The 24,557-nt window shown below is 33.0% G+C and overlaps 1 protein-coding gene across 1 annotated transcript; it reads left to right on the top strand.

The window, feature by feature from the left end:
* The first annotated feature begins 8,612 nt into the window (after positions 1-8,612).
* Positions 8,613-19,161, top strand: Smp_130590 (putative inhibitor of apoptosis 1, diap1). The gene is made up of 4 exons (XM_018789952.1): positions 8,613-8,956; positions 11,321-11,559; positions 12,608-12,885; positions 18,208-19,161. The coding sequence occupies exons 1-4, from the start codon at positions 8,649-8,651 to the stop codon at positions 18,853-18,855; spliced, it is 1,473 nt and encodes a 490-aa protein (XP_018655344.1). The 5' UTR covers positions 8,613-8,648; the 3' UTR covers positions 18,856-19,161.
* The last annotated feature ends 5,396 nt before the right edge of the window (positions 19,162-24,557 follow it).

The following is a 24,557-nucleotide window of genomic DNA, read 5'->3' as shown; positions in this document are numbered from 1 at the left end:
CTGATTTCTTCCTCCGCTGGATGGAATCTGGTTTGTTGTCTCCCAAGGTAGCTTATTGATGATAGTGTCTGGCCAAGGGATCCGAAGTATCTTGCGTAAACAACTGTTAATAAACACCCGTATCTTCTGGATGATGGCTTTCTTAGTTCTCCACGTCTCCACCCCATACAGTAGAACTGTCTTGATATTTGTATTGAAAATCCTGATCATGGTGTTGGTTGACAGTTGTTTTGAGTTCCAGATGTTCTTCAGTTGCAGATATACTGCTCTTGCTCTGCCGATCCTCACCCTCACATCTGCATCTGATCCACCGTGTTCATCAATGATGCTGCCCAGATATGTGAAGGTTTCCATATCCTCCAAAGCTTCTCCGTCAAGTGTAATTCGATTGGTGCATGTTGTATTGTATTGGAGAGTTTTGCTTTTCCCTTTGTTTATATTGAGACCTACTGCTGCTGAGGCTGCTGCTACACTGGTCGTTTTCTCCTGCATTTGTTGTTGCGTGTGTGTTAGAAGAGCCAAATCATCTGCGAAGTCTAAATCGTCAAGCTGCATCCTAGCTGTCCATTGTATTATGTACTTCACTCCAGATATTGAAGTCTTCATGATCCAGTCGACCACCAGGAGAAGAAGAAAGGGTGAGAGTAAGCAACCTTGCGTGTCACCTGTCTTTACCTCGAGTGAGTCGGTGAGTTGTCCTTCATGAACGATTTGACAGTTTAATCCATCATAGGAATTCCGTATGATATTGACTATCTTCTCAGGTATACCGTAGTGTTGAAGAAGCCTCCATAATGTTGTCTTGTTCACACTATCAAATGCTTTCTCGTAGTCAATGAAGTTGATGTAGAGTGATGAATTCCATTCACTTGATTGTTCCACAAAGTTGGGCATCTACGGAGTCCCTCATTCTGTTTAACAATACCCTTTTGAAGACCTTTATTGGTATTGATTGCTGCCTTCTTGTACCTCCTTTCTTGAGTCTGATTCAGTGTATCAACAGTGATCCATTCCTTATGATGGTGCTTCTTGCGGTTCAGAACCTCCTGATATGTTGAAATGATTGCCTCTTTTATACCTTTCCAGTTGCTCTCCATAGTAGTTCCTTATCCATTGCGTAGATCATGAAAGGTCTGGAACCTGTTACTGAGTGCTATCTTGAATTTGTTGGGTTTATCAGTACCCCGAACAAAAGCCGTAATAAACTTTTGTGATGTTGTCCTCCTTGTGTATGTGGGGCATTTTCTTCTTCATGACCGGAGTATAACAGAAGCTCCCCTGAAGATAGTCGTTGTTGTCCAACCTGCGTCCAATGTGTTTCACTGATCCCAAGCACCCTCACGTTGTATTTTCCCATTTCTGTGGCAATTGGGAAGACTCTTCCGGTCTCCCACATTGTCCGGACGTTCCATGTACCTATGAAAATTGTTGCTCTGGTTGTTAGAAGGTGCATTGGCCTCATGAATTCCGAAGGGCCTCGGCTTTCATCATGAGGCATCATAATTATTCCTTCAACTCCCAAGGCAGAGTTTAAATGGTTTGAATCATTATTTCTGATTAACGTTTATTTTAGCGAGTTAGTTTTTCTACGGGATGGGGATGCTAACCTCATGCCCAACCATCCTATTTTACCCGGGCTATGGACCGGCAGCAGCCTACAAAGGAGCTACAGGCAGAGTTGATAACAGTAGAATAGATTAAGTAAAAAGTAAAAAATAGGTGGGGTAATAGCGGCTATTCAGTAGATGGAAATAGGCCATTTAAAGTGATTTATCGTATTCTGATTAGTTATTCTTTTGGAGTTCCATCTTGTCTCTTATACATAACAGAAGCCATATAAATTTGAGCTAACAATCCAAGTTTTTGTATTCATAAAAGTTTGTAACCCCACTAATTTCTTCCTTGGTGGAATTAGCCCTAATAAAATATTTTATTTATTATTATTTTCCATACTCTTTATGTATAAGAACTTTCGTCTAAATTAGAGCCAATAGTTTCACGGTATTTGGGCGCCGAGTTGATGCAAGACATTAAATAGGAAGAATATATTTGTAAAATCTCAGCGAATAAATTTGAGGTAAATCCAACGTTTCCCTTGGCAATCTGGTCCTTGAAAAAGCTTGGAACGTATAGATGTTCTCCTCGAATCGTTGAAACCAGTATAAACAGTTGATTGTGTGATACTGTCTACTGAGAGTGAAACTGCTGCTACCTTCAACCTTTTTGTAGTATTACACTATGAAGTGCTTTTCGTAGAAAATTCAAAAATAGTAAACCACACTTATTCTATGGACATCTTTTGAAGTCTCGTTCTGATCGTGTAAATCTGCAGTAGGTTTGATGTCATATAACTTTTTTATTCACTTAAGTCCTATTTGCAAATACCTCCTTGCAAGAACTGACATTCATAATCATGCTTCACTAGAATTTTCGAGGAAACTATCAGAACAGTAAGAATAGCGTTGAGTTCGTTGGGTCCAAAACTTCATTCCTTCTCCGCCTGTATCTTCGTATATTTTATCACACTACTCATAATTAATCAGTAGTTTAAAGTGTTAAAATACTGCAGTGTCTTAGTAAGCGTACATTCTTTTATCGAGCATTTTCTTTCATTTATTAGTCTAATGTCATCAGTTTATTGGTTAATTTTCCTTTCCGCATTCAGTTATTCTCCTTTTGGATCATATGACATGAAGACTTGTTTAAATTCGGTGACCTACTTACATGAAAATAACTACTATTCTGAACCAAAGACGTGTTATTTTGCTTCTAAATTAACAATAAATATTGTAATGTTATTCACCTAAAAACTCTACTGATTTTCCTTAAATGTTTGTGAATACGTAGAATTTGTTTCGTTTTCTGTTATAAGACAGTATTTTTCAACTGATGAAGTCCTTTGGCAAGATGTTAAAGTGTATATGAGTCGGTTGGCGGAACTTCTTTTTTTGATTCTATATTCTCTCTATGGCATAGGTCAAAAGACTTCAGAGAAGGAAAGAATCATAGAAAAACTAATTTATCTTCCCAGTAAGTACATAAAATGCATTCATGATTGATAATGAAATAAATATATAACAATTAACAACGATACAAGCGTGCATTTTTAACACTGGCCATTTATAATAAAAGATGACAGAGTAAGAGTTTTAGTGCCTCACAGTGTAATGTTCAATAATAATCCTTAATAACCTATACGGTAGGAAACAAGAACACGGGTGAAGACATTCAAATGTATTTGACACGAAAATTACAAACTATCTCACTAAAATCTGATAACCATACAGCAAACAGATAATTTGCAAAATAACAATCAATTGTCTCAATCTTGACTGTTCCTTCTGCAAACATCAGTCAATCTTCTCTGGTTTCATTGTTCATGCATTTTCATACCGATTGCACATCGTTTCTGTTCTTTCCTTATCGATCTCTTGCCAAAATACATTCCACGCCTGACCATCACCATATATTAATTATATAAGTAACCCACACCACAATAGTAATTTTAGACATCGCAATATTTTGGCATATCTTGGATTATATTGACCTCCTTCAAAAATTCGTAGTAAAGACAAACGAGATTTATTAGTACCTAGTGCATTTATCCAACTGTCTTTGACTTGTAACAAAGAAATTTGTTGATAGTCAGTATCAGTTCGATTTTAACATTGATGGCGTTATAGCTTCTCTCTTATACTCAATTTTGTTTGCGGTTAACTTTCTCAGCACTTCAATTAACTTATTTAACAGACAGAGTAATTCGAACAGTAACAATTTGCATATCTCTATGTTATTATCATGTCTGTAAGAACAAGTATTCTTGGTCATATATGACAGTCTGAGCACACATTCCTCTCTGTGTCTAACTTATATGTTAGTTGCTTAAATTGCTCGACGAATCATTCTCTTTCCCATATATATATATTTCCCCTGAATTGGCTTGCTCACGCTCATTAGCTTTTCTGCACAAATTCGCTCGATATGCTTATGGCTTAGTGACCTGTGTCATTCAATAAAAAATTGTATTTGGTGCGTTATGTTGCCGTCTGAATTCATATACCGTTGCGATTTATTTGATAAAGGTTATTTGGGCGATTGATATGCGAAGCCTAAGGAATTATCTCCAGGCTCATTCAATTCAGAAATAGTTAGCTCGATATGCAATGCAACGCAAAATTCCGCAGTACGAACCAAATCTGAAAGTCAACATACTCTGTCATAATCCAGATTACTTCTAAGGGTTATAATTTTTGTCGCGGTTTACTGTTATCGTCATTATTATTACACGCACATTATCTCGTTGACATTATTGAACGTAATTCAACAATATTAACTGTGATAATTGTCGACATTTACCGTACAATTGAAATGCTGATGCAATATGGGAAATCTGTTCCATGTTGTTGTGTTGCGACATCTGTTATCATGATTATTTTTGTAACTTTATTACTTTTCTTTGTCCATACATTGTTTTATTCTCACACTATTTACTATATTGTGGTGTTTATATGAATCTATGATTATTTTGTAATAATGGCTGCTTGATTTTGAAATCCAAATACAATACATTCGTTCGTGTTCACCTAATACTTCTTGATTAGATTGCGTTTTCTCTGAGATAACTACTTTATTCTATAATTCCAATCTAATTAATTATCACATTGACGTCGCGACGGAACATGTGATGGAATGTTTTAACATTTAAAGAGATTTAAATACTTTTGAGGATTACATGGAGAGGCTCGAAATCTGGGCTATGACCAAGGAAGAGGTTGAGGATTTTAATATTGTGGCTCATTTCCTTACATTCATCGGAAAAGAAGCATACAGCTTAATAAAGACTTTGGCCTTGCCAGACAAGGCAATTTCACTCCCTTATACAACTCCCAAGCAACTAATATAGGACCATGTAAAGTATACAAGTTTCAAATGCGATAAAGGAGAAAAATTCAATGAGATGATTCGCCAGGACATCAGGAATTCCACTACTTTACCACCTCGTCCCAGTCCAATACGTAATCAAGGTTATTCAAATAACAATTCATTAAGTTGTGAAACATTTCGCGAAAATAATCACAAGTTTGGTTAGTGCTTTTTCTATGCCAACTGTCACCCATGTGATTCATGTGTATTTCGTAATTCTAAATGCTTGAAATGTGGCAAAACTGGACACATTCAGTCAGTTTGTAAAACCGTAGTTCATTTCGCTGAAACTATTGCTGAAATTTGTGATTGTGATCCTGTTATGTTGGGTGTTTCTAATGATCACTTCTCTTTATTCAAAACTTCTAGAAGCGGTATGATGTCACAAAGCAGTCCAGAGTTGAGTGAAACGCAGAATCATTGTGAGACAAAAGTTTCTAATCAACCAACTTCTTATCAGATTTCTCGTGTTATTGTTCGAGATGTGGTTTGTCATAATGTTTCACATATTTCTGATGAAATTTCTAACAACTCTGAGAATAATATCTTGAATGAGTCAAAATATGATCAAAAACCGGATTCAGTTTTTGGTAGATGCTGATTTTCCTAATGATTCATTATTCTCTAATGAAACTCTTAATAAATTTAAGAAAAATATTTCAGAAAAACCAAATTCTGATGTCATATCAAATGTTATTCGTCGTCACAATGGATTTATCTCCGGTGATATCCTCAGTGAGTGTTACAAATATGTTCCGAATGAGTCGAATTCTAGTCAAAATGCCTCAAATTACGTATCAGTGTGTACACCCAAATACTCACATACAGTGATCGAAGCGTGAGACTTGAGAAGATAATGCAAATTGAGAGCGTCAAATTGGTCATAACACTGTGACGTAAGGACCCAACATTATTTCGTGGGGGAGGATAGTGTTGAAAGGTCCATGATGCAAATTCTAGATATCGGTGGTTTCACTAGACAACCGACATGATTATTGTATACAATTCTAGGTACCAGGTGAGTTTGTTCCGATTTCGGTTAATAATTCTAATACTAACGAGTACATTCTAGATAATACAGAGTCTACATCCAATACACTGTCGGACAGACCCAAGATGAACTTAAGAAGAAGACGTACGATCGATTACAGACACTTAGACTCCTATTTAAGCTGTGGCGAATGTGGTGTTTATATGAACCAATGATTCTTTTGTATTAATGACTGCTTGATTTTGAATTCCAAATACAATACATTCGTTCGTGTTCATCTAATACTTTTCGATCAAATTGCGTTTTTTTCTGAGATAACTTGTTTATACTACAACTCAAATACTCCTAGGTATCACACATATATAAACACTTCTTCAGAAAACTTTACGTTAAGTTTTTCCCAAACGTTATCTGAAATGTCCTTTAATTTTTCTGTCCCACCTTTTAAAGCCACCGACCAACAACTTTGGCTCATCAGACTAACCATGTTAACTTACAGCAAGGTAAATTCGTTTACGCAAGCACATTGCTACCGGAAAAATTTACTGATAGTATATGGAAAATTTAAACTAAAACCGATCACGAGTGGTCATATGACTCAATCAAGTAGACCGTAACCAATTCCGTGTCATTTCCCGGCCAACAAACTGTTGAACAGCCTCTGAATCAGGTGCACATGGGTGACAGAACACCTTCTCAGCTAAAAAACGATATGAAAAGTCTACTAACGGAAAGAAAAGTAAGTTATAACCTATTCTACCAACTGTGCTCCGCCCCTCTTCCTTTGAGTGTACAACAGATTCTGGCGGTGGGGAAGCGCGATGTTGATTTATGCAATATAGTAGAAACAGCTGACAGAACACGCGAGAGGCCTAACAAAGGAGTCCTGAACTACGCAAGGCGACAAGATCGATACTCTACAAGAAGAGATAAGTATTTTGTGCCACAGGTTGACACAGAATTAAAAAACGAAAATATGGTCACGAACTGGGTAGCGTGTCAAAGGCTGATTCATCTACATGAGACGTCTAGCTCCTTCGCTACCTTTGTATCATCAAAAGCAACAGAAACTTCAGATGATATATAGTCAATTACTATTTCACATGTTTTTATTTCTAGATCAATATTTTCTGGAACAGTGGTCAGATATTCGTGGGGTAACAAATCGTGACCAGTTCGGACGAGGTTAAGTTCCATTTGAATGCTCTTCAAATCCCCCTGAAGAACACATTTGAGCTAGGAATAGAATAATAGACCTAAGTTGAAAGTAAGAATCCTCGAAATAAATAGTTGCGTAAGTCCTCGAAACTATTCTGACCTCATTAACTTTGCTGAACACACCTAGGCTGAAGGTGCTGGGTCACGTATTCTCACCAGATCATTATTCAGTAAGCCGGGATACGCATCCCTTGCAAGCACTAACCAGCTTGTATAAAACGCACCTCAACACATCAACAAACTTTCAAACATGTCTTTAAACTCATTAATTTCTGACTTATGACTTCATTGGGTTGGTATACTTAAAACATAAACGTGTTATGGACAAATGTGTCGTGAAACCCTGTAACGATTTATAATCTTTAAAGCAGAACCATCACTCAGGACAAATATCACAAGTACAGATACAATATTAAATAGATGATCAAAATTTACTACGTAAAACATTCAGTAGTAGGTACTTTATTCATAAAAGCAAGAATGCAAACAAGGAAGTGACTGATAATAGTTCGGTAACGTAGTTTGACGTAGATACAATAATGTGAAACGTATGAGCTAACTCTACTGCAGAGCATAACTATCTCAGATGATTTGCTGTAAATTGTTACTTCGAGGCTTTATCAATCCTTTTCAATTGATAGCATCGATCAAAACGTTGAAGATTGGGTTTAAACTCGAGCATTTACGATCATAATTGCTTTGCGAACATACTGTGCATTCATATAACCAAAATCGACTTCCTGAAGCTGAAAGGAGTTTGAAATCAGTTAATTTTTCGAGTCAAAGTAATGCATACATTAATTCGATGAAGCAGTGTTGTACTATTGTGTTTAAGTATATCAGTTAGATGGTCTTTTTGAGTTGGTATTTTTAAATTTCGTTCAGCTTCATGCGATATTTCTATGCTTTCTAAGTTATTGCATCACGTTTCTACGGAACTCTTATTGAAAAACACTCGGTACTACATGCCAACTAGTACCAATGGCGCTCCAGAATTTGCACGAGCTTTACAATAACAAGCGTCATCCGAACAGAAATGTTGGCGATTCTGGAAAAAATTCAAATACTCTTATGTGTTACGTTACGCTAGCAAGCAGTCAGGTTTATCAGGTGGAGGTTGATCACAAAGCAGACTGTCAGGAAGTAATAGACAAGGTATGTTCTGATGTTTCCGATTAGTTATTAATAAGATGTGTAAATTAATAGGGATTACTGATGAAGCTAGTTATTTTGGCATCCTGTTAGCAGGATCTAAAAACGAATTGTTTTGGCTCAACAGTAGGAACAGATTGTCAAGGCAAATCCCAGGGCCGCCTCCATACCACTTATATTTTAGAGTAAAGTATTTTGTTCAACCATCCATACTTCAACTAGAGGAAACCAGGTAATGTCAAATAATAAATTGTAACTGTACTTTGAAAGACATCAGTTTTACACAAACGTCGTATATCATCTGAAAAACGGATCTTGGGATGCTGACACCACTCTGGAGACACAGTCGCATTTGATTGCTCTCATGGCATACATACAGTTTGGAAATTACAACCCAAACACCACTCCATGCAAGTATGCTTGCTTTTGGCCCGAATGCCGCAACGAAATCCCACCAGAAGCTATTCGTATGGCTGCCAGTTTTCATAAAGACCTAAAAGATATTACCACTTCTCATGCAAAATATGAACTTTTGTCTATTGTTTCACGAGAATTTCCCTCGTATGGAACATATTTTTATGATGTAAAGAATATATTTGATCGCAAGCTATTACTTGGCGTTGGTCCTAGCGATATTGTTTTATGCAACTCAACTGGAGGCGTTATTGAACGGTAAACATCCTTTAGTTTTTCGTATTATTTTTTTGTATTCATTGTTTATCCGTACTCAGAGTAATAGCACTAATGGAAAGCTGAAGTTCAGTACACTCTTTAAAATCGTCATATATATGTTCTTGATAATAGCGTTTTTCGCAACCTTTTAGGGCTGAATGCATTATCATTCCGATACTTACTATGTCATTTCGAAACTTTTTATTTAAACCGCGTAACCCTTCTCTCAGAATTCTACCAAGTACTCATTCTCTCTACGATGTCCATTCAAATAACCACTACCGTTATTTTTGGTCATCAGTCCATAAACATTACGTTATGTCATTAGAATTCCTTTTATTTATCACTAATGATTATCCGTTATATCGTTTACCTATGCATACAATAGTAAAAACAAATTATCGTCTGAGTTTTCATATGTGAAGTGCAGTTCGTGTCCAAATGAACACGAAAACAAAGCTAGTTTACTCAGTGACTTAAATCCTAAACTGAGCAAAAGTGTCTTTTGACAAAAGTCTGTGCATTTGGAATGTCGTCTCCACATCGACTGCTATTCATTACTTTCACTCAGTTAATATCTGTTAATCAATCCCACTAATAAGTCCATTGACGCATCTTATTTCCTTCCAATGTAAGTATCTAACATAGTCTGTTTTTTGTTGATTGCTGACCGTCAAACTAGGTTGTTACGATTGAATGGAATGCTTAGATATCAGCTACCCATTAACAGCTCTTCAGATATTTTTGTATTCATGAAGTATATATATATATGTTGATTCAGCAAATTTTGGACTAAATGCAAGATCTTAGCTGGAGAGGATAGTTCCGTTAAGTTATTAACTTGTACCACCTGAGATATATTCGGAGTCCTTGTAAAAATAAAGTGATGTTTCACCGCTAACCACCGAATCAATTATTTGTCAGACCTTCCAGTTTACATAGCTTTCTTCAGAAAGGATTTTGATTTGAATTTTACTAATCACTTCCATTTATTTACATGTATAATCCCTGTATTGAAAGTAGTTGTTTGAGTCCATTCTGACCTCAAACTATTTACACTCACAGGTGTAATGATGTACTACCACTGTTACTAAACATTTGTTCTGCTATTTCAGGTTTTTGTGTATAGACATCTGCATGTTTAGTGAATAAATCGGGTTTTTGTTATGTTTGTTAAAATTCTAGACCATAAACTAAATGGTTTGTCAGATAGTGGTGGGATATTCATTGATATCAAACGCAAGCATAAAAACACATACCGCCTTGTTTTGATCCTTTCAACTTGAGTAGAAAAAGCGAATGCAAAAATTATGTGAAAAGTATGGTTTTATTTTGTGTAACGCTTTTAGTCGATGGTTTAGGATGGATTTCTCTTAATAGGTTCAAATTATTTCGATACCTTTCTCATCTGTATTTCGTTCATTTTGCTGAGGCTGTGTGCGTGACTGATTTTTGTCCCTTCCAAGCAGATAAATTTATCCTTTATATATGTCCATCACTTTGCTTATTGTTATGGAAAACTCTATTTTTTTAAGATGGGTCCTAAATCCTATGGGATTTTTAGATTTTGTAAGTAATTAACAAATTGAGAATTTAGTATTTTTCAAGATTAGTTGATCTGTAATCAATATATATAACACTGAAGATGAATATTTGCTTAAATTCATCCCGCTCAGGCTACAAGGATGAAATCATACATAAGGATACATCTTGAACTGAAGAGATGTACTACTGGTCCAAATAAGTAGTTCATAAACAACATTACATTGTAACCTTTTGGTCAGGATAAATTAAACCACAAACAATTGTTTGATACAATCACTCCAATCCAGTCAATAAAAGCCCTAGCTAGTTTGAATAGCGCAAAGCAAACAATCATTCAGCAACTCGTATTTCTAATCTAAACAACAACTATCGGGTTATAATTCTACTCCCGATGGCATCCCAATTATCGCTCAGAGAGCGAAACTCTACCCAAATCAAATCATTCCTTTCTGCATTGCATTTTTCTTAACTAAACTACTCCTCCCACTCTTATTGTTATTATTTTCACCCTCATACACCAATTTCTATTCATTTTGGTTCCTTTTTTCTTGTTAAACTGACCTTCATTTGTCTATCTCTTCAAAATCTCACTTTTATTATGTGGCCTATATAAATTTCGATGCCCCTTTGTACCAATATGTATGTGTTTAAACTTATGAATAATTAAATAACCGTTAATTATACGAAAGTCGTTATATCAAAGTGTTATACTTACCATCAGAAATGCCATTCTGTTGCACGTACCATCGATTTACACTGTCATGAATTGTATATTTGCAAAATAATATGCTTGTGTTTTTTTCCTTTTAAAAAATACAGCTTTCCGTTTTGTCGAGTACACACAATCACAAACAGCGCACGAGTTGTTACTTTAAATTTGCTTGAAGAAGATGGTAGTGTTAAGGGACAAAATTATCAATTATCATCAACTCGTTTAGCTTATTCCCTTTATCGTACAATTACCGAAGTTCATGCTTTTTTTCAAAGTGATTCAATTAAACAATCTTTAATTGACCAAACCGTGCGAGAATCATTTACTTCAATGTTCGATCATAATGGTTAGTTATATGTACATTTTTATTACATAAGGAAAACAATATTTGTTCATTGTTTAAAATACTAAAAACATCTTCTAGATTTTGAGAAACCTGCCGCCTCTAATTCCTTAATTTTTGAATTTATTTCCCCGATTTGCACATGTGATGTTAAGTATTAAAGTTCGTGTCTTTCGATTCTTAACTTATCCATTCTCTCTCATGTTGTGGTGAAATGAAACGTGATAACTTGAACCAGTAGACGTTTGTACTTATTCTCGCATCGATATCGATCGATTGAAGTAGAATGAAGTGAGCTTAGTGACATGACGTCATTGGTTCAGATTTTTTGTACGGAATAAATTCATTTTAAATCCTATGTGAATTAATTTGCTTTTTAATATCTCTAACTATACAAATATGACTAGAATTTCAGCTCACGCTGATTAGAGGCTACTAGTCAATGCAAGAATGATTTTCATCATGATTGGTCATCAATTGAATACTCACCAAAAATAATAAGTGAATAGCTTTTCTTCAAAATTAGTGTTTTATTCTATTCCTTGGCATATACTACTATCATTATTCACTGATTAGCATTATAATCAAATTTCTCTAAATTAATTATCAAAAGGTATTAAGAGTTTATGTCATTTTAATTGGTTATAAAGCACTAACCAGTTTAAAGGTTGTTGTATAGCTGTTCTATGTAGATTAGAGTACAGTCAGAGAGCCTCTTCTACGATTGTCACTGCTCAATACTTAGTAGTTTCTGCATACATCGGAAACCTTTTCGTTACTCTTCAAATGGTAGTGAGTATAAGTTAACTGATAATGTAGTTTAATGATGTCAAAAACTAAAATCCTCATTTTTTGTCATGAACTATGCTTAGTATACTTGTGACTCTATCAAACTTAAGAACTTTGTATCTTTCTAGTTTGATAGGTTTTGATTTATGCTGATAAATTTCTAAAAGTTTTATCCGACTGACAGAATACTGATGATTGATCATTATTTCCTGGTATTGAATTTACAAACTTTAGTATCTCGTAATTGAATATTTTCCAATAGGTAAGGAATATGCGTTCGATCTTCGATATACATTTTTGGAAGTATATGATCGTGCTAGACGACATATGTATCATTGCACAAGCAACACTACTAATCCTATACCTACATGTGAGTCACGTGGTCTAACACAACGTACAAGAAGTTTGAGTGGCTCTGTGAATTCTGTTATACATGCTGATAACATTTCAACGAGTAGCTTAGAAGCTATCCACAATAATGGAGATTTTCGAGGAAAGCATGACTCTTCAAGCTTGGCTGAATCAGTTGTTAGTGTTGAGGTGAGTTGATTTTTGAAATTAAATTGTCTATGTTTATTGCTTTAGATCAAATGTTTTCTTTTGGACTGGTGATAGCCTCCTCTAACCAGTCCACTTAGTTCCAAATAATAAGAAACTGCTCAATATTTCAAATTAGGTAGATTATTACTTAAATAAATGAAAGAGAATCTTATTCCATGTACGAGCATGTGTAATGTATTGCATTCATGTTTATTTATGTTATGTCTTGTAGGTTGAACGCTTTATTCGGATCCTAAGCTATTTCGATAACCCCAGGGCTAGCACTACTCTGCGACTTGAACACCAGAGAGAAGACACGAGTATCAGAGAAACACTTTACTGCAAGGTTCAATCTTGTTACAGAAAATCATAGGTATTTATAGATGTTAGCCAATCCATTAACGACATATAATAATACCGACCAATAGTATCACGCCACGTTGGAACTCTAGAATGTTCCATCGTATTCTGACTGGCTGGGGCTCTTTATGAGCCTCTGGAGGTTCTGTTAGAGTTCTCCGGAAGCCGACTCAACAATTTATATTAGACTTTCTGTGTATAGCTTGTATAAATTATGCAAGCAACAAGGGCAATTGTAATCAAGTAAACCAGAAGAGCGCTCTTGTTTTACAATCTATGGATAGAATTACCCCTTTATTTTGTATCAATTCAAAGGATACATTGAATCGTTTCATACAATGTAAAGTGTTTTTAGTAGAAGTACTTGTTAGCATCCTATTCGAATGTCATGTTACTTCATACTGTATTTTTGAAACTGCCAACTATTTATTCATTATTATATACTTTTGTAAAGACTAGCTTTTTAATTCCTGTTGGTGAATCCAGACTACCTGGTTGGAGTTCACTTGATAACAGTAATCAATGATTGGAGACTTTGAGTGACATGTTCCAGAATTGTTCACAATAAACCACATGCATTCATTCTTTATCTTTTTTTCTATCTTGAATTGCAGTATCCCTTCCACTCTATCTTTTCAAATCATATTCCTAATATTTAGTCTTTTTTAAATCATCGCTATCACATTATTTCACCACATTTGTTGTTTTCATCTGGTCACGATAGCAGGTATGGCAACTTGAAGCAACGTATATCTGCCCCAGTCTTTATATTGACGATGCCCGTCTCATAGAATCATTCTACCAGTTTCTAGTCAACATATATCATTTGCAACCTAGTAATTCATTCACCTCACTCAACTTTTAACATTGATAAATATTGTTTTGACTTGTTGTTAAAACCTTAATTTTATATTATTCACTATTAAAATAATTCATAATAGGGAATGAACTCAACAAATGAAATCATACAACCTCGTGATAACTATTAGTGACCAATTTTAATTTAATGACTCAATAATACGCGTATGATGTACAATTTCATTTTCAGTTTTTAAATACATTAAATTTTTTATTAGTATCATTAATATCATATTTTAAACTTGTATTTGGTTGTTGATCAAGGATATCAACCTATTTTTAAAAAAAAAGTGAATTCATCGAAATTAAAATCACTTATTAATAATCTACATGTAATGACTGATAATTTTATTCCTATATTATAAAACTCTGTGCAACCTTAAAATGGGTTTTGTTCTGTCAAACGTAAGCATATCTTGGTGTTACACTAGAGAGATGATGTCGGTTTAGTTTAGAAAGTAATAGAATCTCCACCATTGGATTATACTTTCGAATGATATTCTATCTATTTCGATTTAGCCACTCAGTTCACATAGCTGGGTTTCCCAAAAAAAATTTAGAATATAATTCTGAATATTACATGGCCTTGTACTGTGTTTTATAAAATTTAATTATTTTAGCTTAAAGCACTACAACTTCGTTTCTACTCTTTTTTTCAGCCTTTGGCTATATCACGTGTTTACTGAAAATACTTATTTAATGTTGGTATCCTATAGTTTTCGTGTTTTTTTATTCACAATGTTTTTCCCCTCTCTCTATCCTAACTTTTTTCAATTCAATGGTTATTATCGAATGAATTTTCCTTCGATTTTGTTTAAATATGATTTTAAAGCATGAAAGTTGATTCTTTTAGATTAAATATTTAGCTAATTATTAATATTTACCTTAAAGGATTAGTAGTTTTTCTTAACTTATTTGTGAAGAGTTTTATTAAAACGAGGTCAGTATGATGGTTGAATGTATACCAAAGGCCTATAAACTAATTTTTCGTTCAATTTTTTACTAGTGAACTTGGTATCCTCCACTGTCTCATAAGTTTGATTTGTATTTCAACTATTTATTAGTTTGTTTAAATAACATTTCAAAAAAAAAAGAAAACGACCTGTATTCACAAATGATCATCTTAGACAATGGTCATCTAATAATCATAAAATGATAAAAGATTGTTATATCTTTGTTTTTTGATTGTTTATTCTATGTTCATGGTTCTTTTGTTGTGAACAAAAACACGAGTGGGGACAATCGAATGTATTTAAGCACAAATTACAGACTATCTCACTAAATTCTAATAACCATACAGTAATCAGATAATTTGCAAAATGAAAATCAATTGTCTCAATCTTGACTGTTCCTTCTGCAAATATCAGTTCATTTTCTCTGAGTTCATTATTTATGCATTTTTATACAGATTGCGCTTCCTTCCTGTTCTCTCCTTATCGATCTTCTGCCAAAATACATTCTATATCTGACCATCACCATACACTACTTATGTGAATATAAGTAGACGACACCACACTTTCTCATATATAATTTACTATCCACTTAGATATTTCAGTGATAAGTAATCAATTTACTTAAAAAGACCTCTGTAGGTTACCTTGTAACGTACTTTTGATCAACTCTGATTAAGTGTTCTTTCATTTCTTACTCAATATCAATTAAAAGATTACAGCACTAAGAATATTTTACTAAATAGTCGCTAACACGAATAACCAGTTAAATGTTGTTTATCTAATGGGCTTCAAAAAAAATTTTATAATTTATTTATTTCCTGATTTTACTTAATGAAACTATTTTTGGCTCTATTTATTGTATTTTTTGGGATATCAATCTTTAATCCGGTAGTTTAAAACAAATAGTCTAGTATTCAGTCTATTTTTCTTCCCAAATAATTATGGATATTATAATCATGCGTCCAATGCATGATATTTTAAAAGCAATGACCTTGACAATTTCCTAATTTTGTATTTTGTTGTAGTTTCATCGATTTTCGTTTTCATAAAAAATGTATTGATTGGGTAGTTTGTTTGTAAATCGTGTTTTTCAGTTAGTATTTATTCAATGAACAGAATTTTTAATATATCCATTGCCATGAGAATAATATATTGGATACATAATTACCTATTAATCATATTTCCTGGGCCTTAAATTTGACTGTTCATTTAGTAGCAATTCAATGCTAAACTTCAGTAATAAGTGAACCTCACCCAACAGAATTGTTACCACTATATTTCGAACATTTATAGTAAATATGTCGATGACACATTTACGTATTTGTTCTGTTAGCCAATAAACATAATCAATGGGAAGATTCAAACAAACAATACTAAGTGAATTTAAACTTCACCCCTTTGTACAAGCAAGTGGCTATCAGGACTCAGTAGCTGAGTAGATAACGCGATGGCAAAATATAAATAAAAGGGATGAATGATAAGTTTGGGTTATTTTTTTGATCGACAACATGTATTTGAATCTATGGCTCCAATTTTGTTCTATTTCCTGACTGATCAGTTAGATTAATCTTCTCTCGGTTGTTTTGTTCATACTGAGTCTCCAACCGAAAACCAATCGCTTTAAGCATCGGCATGTTATCCACTAAAATTAAAATTGATCTTTGACCACTGATTATATCGAAGAATTCTCCAAAGTACCTGATACTCCAACAATAACGAATTCAACTCGTTCCTGAATATCAACAATAAGACGATACAGACATTTACAAACTTTAAAATGCTTTTAGAAAGTCAATCCATACAGGTTTCATTTTCATCATAATGTACTCATCGGAAAATATCTTGACATCATCAATATTAGTTGTCTCAAAGTGTCAGTATTGTCTTAACAACAATTTAGTATTATATAATGCAAAAAGATTAAGATATTTGTTTACACGTTCGTGACTTCCTTAGATTTCTCTTTTGTTTACTATTGCTTTCTCGTTACCATAGTATTTCGTAATTACTTGTCGAGTATCTTATTCTACTCAACAACCTCCATAACCATCATCAAAATACTTTTTATATTAGAAGTTGTCAGTCCTGGCAGAGTCGCTTAGTGGTAGCATCTTTGACGTGGACACTGGTTGAGTTGGGCTCAAAACTTTGAAAAAAAACAGCTTCATTAAGACCGTTTACAAGTTTATCTGAAGAGTATCAACCGGTGCAAAACACAGTTATGAACCCCCCTGCCGATTACTTCCATTTATCTAACCTAGATTTATACGAATATAATCTTTTAATGAAAGTGTTCTGTTTTCTTCTAAAGTCACCTTTTTTCGTCTGTCTCTCGATAACTTTGGATAAATGTAGCATTTAAAGCTGGTTCTCCTACTGTTTGTGAAACTTTCCTTCCATATCAAGTATGATTTTGTTAATAAATATCTATAATCAAGTGTTTTCACCATACATTGTGTTGTATTTTCATCTGAGATTTTCTAGTTTTGTATATTTTTGTTTTGATTGATATTATGAGTAAAAGGAAAACCTTTTTTCGAAAGTAATCAACAGAATTATGTGGTAACACCTATCCAACATAAAAGTGTCATCTTTTGGCAACCGACCAACGTTTACATCAATTAACCAATATGTAACTACACCGGCATTTGTTTCAAGATAATTGTCAAGTTAATAGGGAAAAGATAAATCCACCAAATTATATCTGATATATTATCAGTTATATTAAGTAACTTACCCATATGGGTAGTGGTTTTATTTGTAGTCTTCAGTACATTAAAGTAAATAAATGTATTCCTAACTGACTATCTACTTTCTCTCGCATTCCTGACAGTACCTTCAGATCAGTGTGGTGTCATTATTAAATAACTGGGACAAAGTATTACGTCTTCTTACTTAATTGGATTCTGATATTCTATACTCTTTAACAAAGATTCAATTTTCGACCTTTCAACTCTTTACTTTCAACATCAGTGAACTTGATTTGGTGATAAAAAGAAGTCTTTGTTTTTATTGTTAATTAAATAACAGTTGATTTGGTATTTTGTTAGGTTTCCGAAAATACATAACCTATTATAGTGATATTATGTGAAATTCAGTAATAAATACTTTGTATGTTTATATGCTCTCTTGTGCATTACATTTGTTTTAGGAAGTTCAAGAGATAGTTCAGGAAACTTTACGTGAAGTAGCACTCTGTCGTGTTTGTATGGACCAACCAATATCACGTGTTTTCTTTCCATGTGGTCATACAATATGCTGCAGCATATGCGCTGATCGTGTAGATCAATGTCCTGTATGTCGTAAAAGTATCGAAATCAGGCATCCATGCTTTTTACCTTGGAATACAGAATCAAATAATGAAGAGGTTTGTCTTCTTCCTAGTTGTACATTTAAAGATGTAAGTGACCGATTTAAGTCTCATAGACACTCACGTCACCATAAAAACAATACTACATCAGATTCAGTTTTGCATGAAACCGCATCAGCACCTTCCTGCGAATTATCATCTTTTATCCATGAAATTTCCAAAACATGTGATCATTCAAGTAGCCTTAATCAGTCCACACCAACTAGTATTCCTCGTGTATCCATAAGCAATCAATCCAATGTGAATTACTTTTCAAGAGCATCTCCATCAATATCTGATCAAAAGCCTTGTGAAGTTTCCACAATGACTGCTTCAACCTCAGGAAACTCAGTTCCTTCACTAGTTACATCTTCAGACAATCCTGTAAGTCACGAAGCCGAGAAGACTGCTAGTTCTACGCGTCGTGTTACATGGCAAACAGAAGATTAGCGATGCTCACTGGTAGTTATACGCTATACGGTGTGCACAATATTTGTATAATTTATCCTATTTTTCGGTGATATCAAAGAAAACCATTCACAATAACCTAAATAAGCCTCTAAATGAAGACGTACTTTTATTTTTATTTAGCTTGGCTTTTTCCTCTCTTTTTAAACCACAGAATTTGTCGTCAAACGGTGCAATTTGTTTTCTTCTTTTAAAAAAAACCTTTTTTTCGTTACTTTTCACTTTATTCCTTTGTTCGCTTTGTTATCTACATTGTATCATATATATATATTTGTATTCTTCTTCAGTCTTTCAAAATTCATGTAGTTTTTGTCAAACTCCCTTAATGTAACCAATGCAAACATTGATGTATTTGTATACCAAAGATTTTCAATGTAACCTAAAAGGAGAATGGATTTATTTTTATTTATTTATTTACTTACTAAAACCGTAAATCCGTATATATATATATATATATATATATATAGTTCCGATTGTCATATATGTACATATATATTTACACACACGCATATATTTATGATTAACTATAGCAGCTCATATCCAATTGATCTCAACAATTTATCATATATATATATATATATATATATATATATATATATATATATATATACGTGTATATGTTACATTGTTTATGAATTCAGCATTGCTTTATTTCCTAATCTCATTGCATAACTTATCATTCATATAAACCTTTTAATCTATATGACAGGGTTTCAATTCATGGAAATAATAAATATTGTACAGAAATATATATTTATATACATGACTTTTATTACTGTTGTTATCATTTATTATTATCAACTCATTTGTAACATTTACTACCTTACAAAAAGAAAAAACATATATTGGTCACTTTTTACTTGTGAAAAAGCATTATCACTAGTTATTCATAAATTGAAAGTTTATATCTTATTACTTAACTTTTGTCTCACTTGATTTGTGTATAATAAAAAACCATAATTTTATTTATATAGATTTTAAGAGTAAATGTTCAATCCTTATTGTTTCAAAATTATTTCTGTTCAAAGAAGAAGACGTATAATCAATTGTTCTGAATTGTTCCTGAAAACTTTTTCTTATAGTTGGATTTACGGTCCCTTAATATAGTTTAGGAAACTAGTGTGAATATAGTGGTTTTGTGAAGATTCAAAGATTAGTTTTTCCTTAGGTATGAGTACATAACTGTGGACTTTAATGTCTATCGATTCTGCCATATAACAGCTTTACATATAACATGACTCTCCTAAATCTAAAGTTACCTGAACAAAGCTTTAACCAATATGTTACAGTTTATTTCTTAGCTACATTTTTGCAAGTAACGAAAGAATAATATAAAAATCGAAAATTTCCTAACAAAAAAGAAGATATTGTTTATCTATTTATCGAATAACCCAAATAATAGACGTTCAAATATTTAGGGTATAAAACAAAAACTGACATAACCGTTTATATATATATATATCATGCTACTAAGCTGATAAAAAATAATTACAGAATTGTAACATTCAGACCTCATTATTCAAACCTGAAGTTCATCAATTTCGGTATGCCATATTCTTCATCGTGAAACATTCTTTTCTAATGACTGACACCACATCATTATAGTCAATGCGTTTTTATCCACCAATGAAAAGATGTCAAGTACAATCATCTTTAATTATTGGGTTAATCATAACTTGACTTTGAATTACAGACCTGACATTATTCCTCAACTGCTAAATCACAGTGTCATGTTGATCAACCTATGGGTTATATAATTCAGTATTTACTGTGTGATTTTATCCGATCCTTTATTGAACAGAACTTAAAACTTTTTCAGTTGTTCTAGTGGTAATCATTGACTTTCCTTCTTAGAAAATTATTGATCGATCTCAATGAATAGTTGCTTCAATGTAATGAGTATCATTTGATAGTTTATTAACCAAGCATAGTTCTTTGTAATATATAAACAATATTCGAATCAGAGTAAACATGGAGATGGTCACTAATACTATTTATTTAAACACATAAATATTGATACAAAGAAGCACCAGATACATATGCTCTATACATATCACATTTGGTTTGTGTGAGGGCTGTGATACTGCCCAGGTGTCAAACAATGACTTAAGCTATCGATACCCTTAAAATAAAGGAAACTTTGGTTTTGTTCCAACTTAATCATAGTAACCTACCTAACAACGACTATTTTTAAAACAATCAAATAAACCTCATTAAAGAAGAATAATGATATTCAAAAACTTGTATTAAATTGTTATCAACCTTTCTATTTCCTTCACACTATGATTGAAACAGATTTAGAAAAGTCCCCCTATATTTTGTTTCATTAAGGCTAAACTCTAGAGTGTTTCAAATAAAGTTCATTCGTTTATTATTACTCTTAATTACAATAATAATCTCTGACCATTATCACAATTATTATTCAATGTGAATTGTTATTATAATTGTCACATATAAAGTATAATTTTTTTCCTTTCTAATTTAACAGAGTTTACTTCTTTTCATGATTGAATAAATAAAGTAAATGGAAGAAAATCTTAATCATGAGGTTCATAAATATTTATTATATAACTTCGTTATATATACAGAACTACTATAGTTTTAATATTCAGAACAAAAGTAAACTATTGGGATAATAATATTTATTGTAGGTAATGGTAATAATAACAAAATGTTTCATATGATTACTATCAGTACTGGTAGTATGTGTCGGAAACACAATCATTATGATTGAATAAGGTCTGAAACATGAAATTTTGTGTGAACACTACGTGTTTTTCCATTTGTTTATCAAATGCTCTTAGATGTTGTTCCTGTTGAAATTTCATAAAGATTTAATGCTGATATTGTCGTTTAAGTTCTCTGTCTAAAATTCATAGCAATTCTAGAATGACCATAATGTTAAATACTGAAGTCCTTCATAAATTAAATCGTTGTTTAGATGTAGAATTGTAACCCTATGATTTGCTCTTGTGGAAAATCATTAATCATTGTCTCAACAATAGTGTACATCTAAACATGTCATAATTACAAATTAACTCCTAAGAATTTGAGAGTTTAAAAATGTAGCGTGTAGTTGATGTCCACTCCAGGACTATTGCACATTACCGTTCGCTTCAAACATTATCGCGTTATACACTTAGTTACAGAGTCCTGATTGCTGTTAAATTGTGCAAACGATCCCAGGCGCATTCAGCTGACGCATCTGAATTGAGACAAAACGCATGTCCTGGATTCCAATTCTAGTGACATTCGATTAATCCCATGCTAACTTGTGCCATTACGGCTGTATCGATTCAATTTGCATAGGACACACATATGCTAAGATTAATTAAAATTCAGATGAAATTATTAACAACGGAATCATCCAATCCGTTGAAAATTGAAATAAATTATTCCATTTTCCTATAAAGACAGACTGACTATTGTTTCATCATTGAGCACCCAGTCGTTTGATACGTTTGCAGTTTTTTGTGTAATCGCCGCTTGATACTACTTCATTCAAATTTAGGCGAATGATTGAGCATCTTCGTAAAAAGACGGTCATTACTCATGAATTATTAAACTGTTTGTGATAATCATATGTCTTCCATCTCATTGATTCACGTTTTTTAGTCTATTTTGACAACATCAGTAGAATATATTCAAGAAGTATTTGCCAGTACTCCGAACATTTTAGACGATCGACGTTTTCAAGTTATATGAATAACTACGAGTAATTGCCTCGATATTTCAATGGTTTATATTCAATAAATTCTCTATCAATAGTCACTCTGTTAATTCCCTAGGATAAAATAAAAACAGACTTCCATTTAGCATTTGAAAATATTAGCTTTTCGATACTGCTGTCTGAAAAAATTATTTTCAATTTACATTACATTGATTCCTCAATTTTATTTTCATAAACTAAATTTTCATGGAAAATGCATTTTTAAAGATGATATCCGTCACAGATTGATTGCAGATGAGGTACCGTTTGAATTCAATGAGCAATAGACAGCTGTTTTGACCAAGCACTTAACTCCATATCAGTGCACACTGATGACCCCACCAAGAGTCATACCCACGATCATCAGGGCTCCCTATCAGCGCATAACTACCAAACCACTGAGGTGACATCTAATGATTCGCAATTCCAACTCTAATGAAATGCTAATATAGTTGAATGGTCACCTAATTTTACTGGTGATTTCTGTTCCAGTTCTAAAATCTCTAAGCTCAACTAATCAAGAAATTTCAGGAAATTGTCACATATTAAGACATTAGCGATAATATTGAATTGAACCGACCTCCACAAATCTCGCTAAATAATATTGCCTTTTTTAGTTAACACTTATATGGTTTTTTAAAATTTATACTGATTATTTTAAATGATCATTATAGAGAAGAAACGTTGGTATGAATTAGGTTATCATCCTTTCCAGAAAAGACAAAATGTCTCGTTTATTTATATTCATATTGAATCTTGTGGTCATTCATAAGGCAAATTACTTACTGGTTAGCGTTTTCTTAGCGAGTTAGTTTTCTACAGTAATTGGGTCGCTAACCCCATGCCCAACCCTCCTCCTTTATCCGGGCTTGGGACTGGCAGTAGCCCCCAGAGGAGCTACAGGCGGAGTTACATTATAAAATGTTTGACATTAAATATAAGACCATACCTCTCAGATAATTTGAGATATTGCAGTATGAATGATTGATTTCATTATTATCATTATTATTGGCTAGAAATCATTTACAATGAACTACATTACGTTATGATTAGAAAAACTACTTGTAAACTGTTCACAAATAAAAATCATGCTATTACTTTTAAAGTTCTGATGTTTAACATTGATTTAGTCGGGTGATTAAAGAATACTATCACAAATTGCTGACTATTATACAATCGATCGATTATATTAAGCATAACCAATTTTTTTGAAATAAAATATTCGCATTACCATTTATTAGTGCGAATAAGTACTAATAAATAATAAAAACAGACTTGATATTTATAAGAGAAGATGGATAGTGGCTAGTATTGAAATTCAGGACGACTGTTTCGTCCAATTTGGGACTCGTCAGATGGATGCACCTGCATCCCAGAGTTGTTTTTCACTCCGGGACTTGATATTTATATTGTATTATAAAACAAGTCTAAATAAATTCGATCAATAAATTAAATTACATATCCTATATTCAGGAAAAATTAAAATCAGCTTTCATGTAAAGAAGCTTGTATTGGACATTAAATAGGAAGAATATATTTGTAAAATCTCAGCGAATGAATTTGAAGTACATCTAACGTTTCTCCTGACAATCACTACCTAATAATATTGTAAACATAGACGTTTTGGTAATCAGTTCAGTAAATTTAATATCTACTTTAATCATTTTTCGAATAGATTTTCGTACTAACTGAAGTATTGAGAATGAAAGTCTTATAGATTGAAAACAGTAGATTGTTAGTTGATTGTATCGATAAATGACATCAATCTGCTGTTAAACCATAAAAGAAAATATATCAGATGATAAGTTCATGGTGTTTTACACAGTTGACGATAGATATTTAGATTCTTTCTTCATCTTTTTTCTCATATAATCGACAAATCCAAAAATCGTTTAAAGATCCCCATTACTGAATGCATGATGATTGATTATAAATGTTGAATAATCCTGATTTTTAACGAGTGTGATTACATAAA

The sequence above is a fragment of the Schistosoma mansoni genome, chromosome W (genome assembly GCF_000237925.1).
Source record: "Schistosoma mansoni strain Puerto Rico chromosome W, complete genome".
Lineage (NCBI taxonomy): Eukaryota > Metazoa > Platyhelminthes > Trematoda > Strigeidida > Schistosomatidae > Schistosoma > Schistosoma mansoni.
This window is presented reverse-complemented; position numbering and strand designations above follow the sequence as displayed.

Coding starts and splice junctions, on each gene's coding strand:
- Smp_130590 (XM_018789952.1), top strand. CDS start 8,649: ATGGCATACATACAGTTTGGAAATTACAACCCAAACACCACTCCATGC. Junction 11,560..12,607: donor TTCAATGTTCGATCATAATG/GTTAGTTATATG, acceptor ATTTTCCAATAG/GTAAGGAATATGCGTTCGAT. Junction 12,886..18,207: donor AATCAGTTGTTAGTGTTGAG/GTGAGTTGATTT, acceptor CATTTGTTTTAG/GAAGTTCAAGAGATAGTTCA.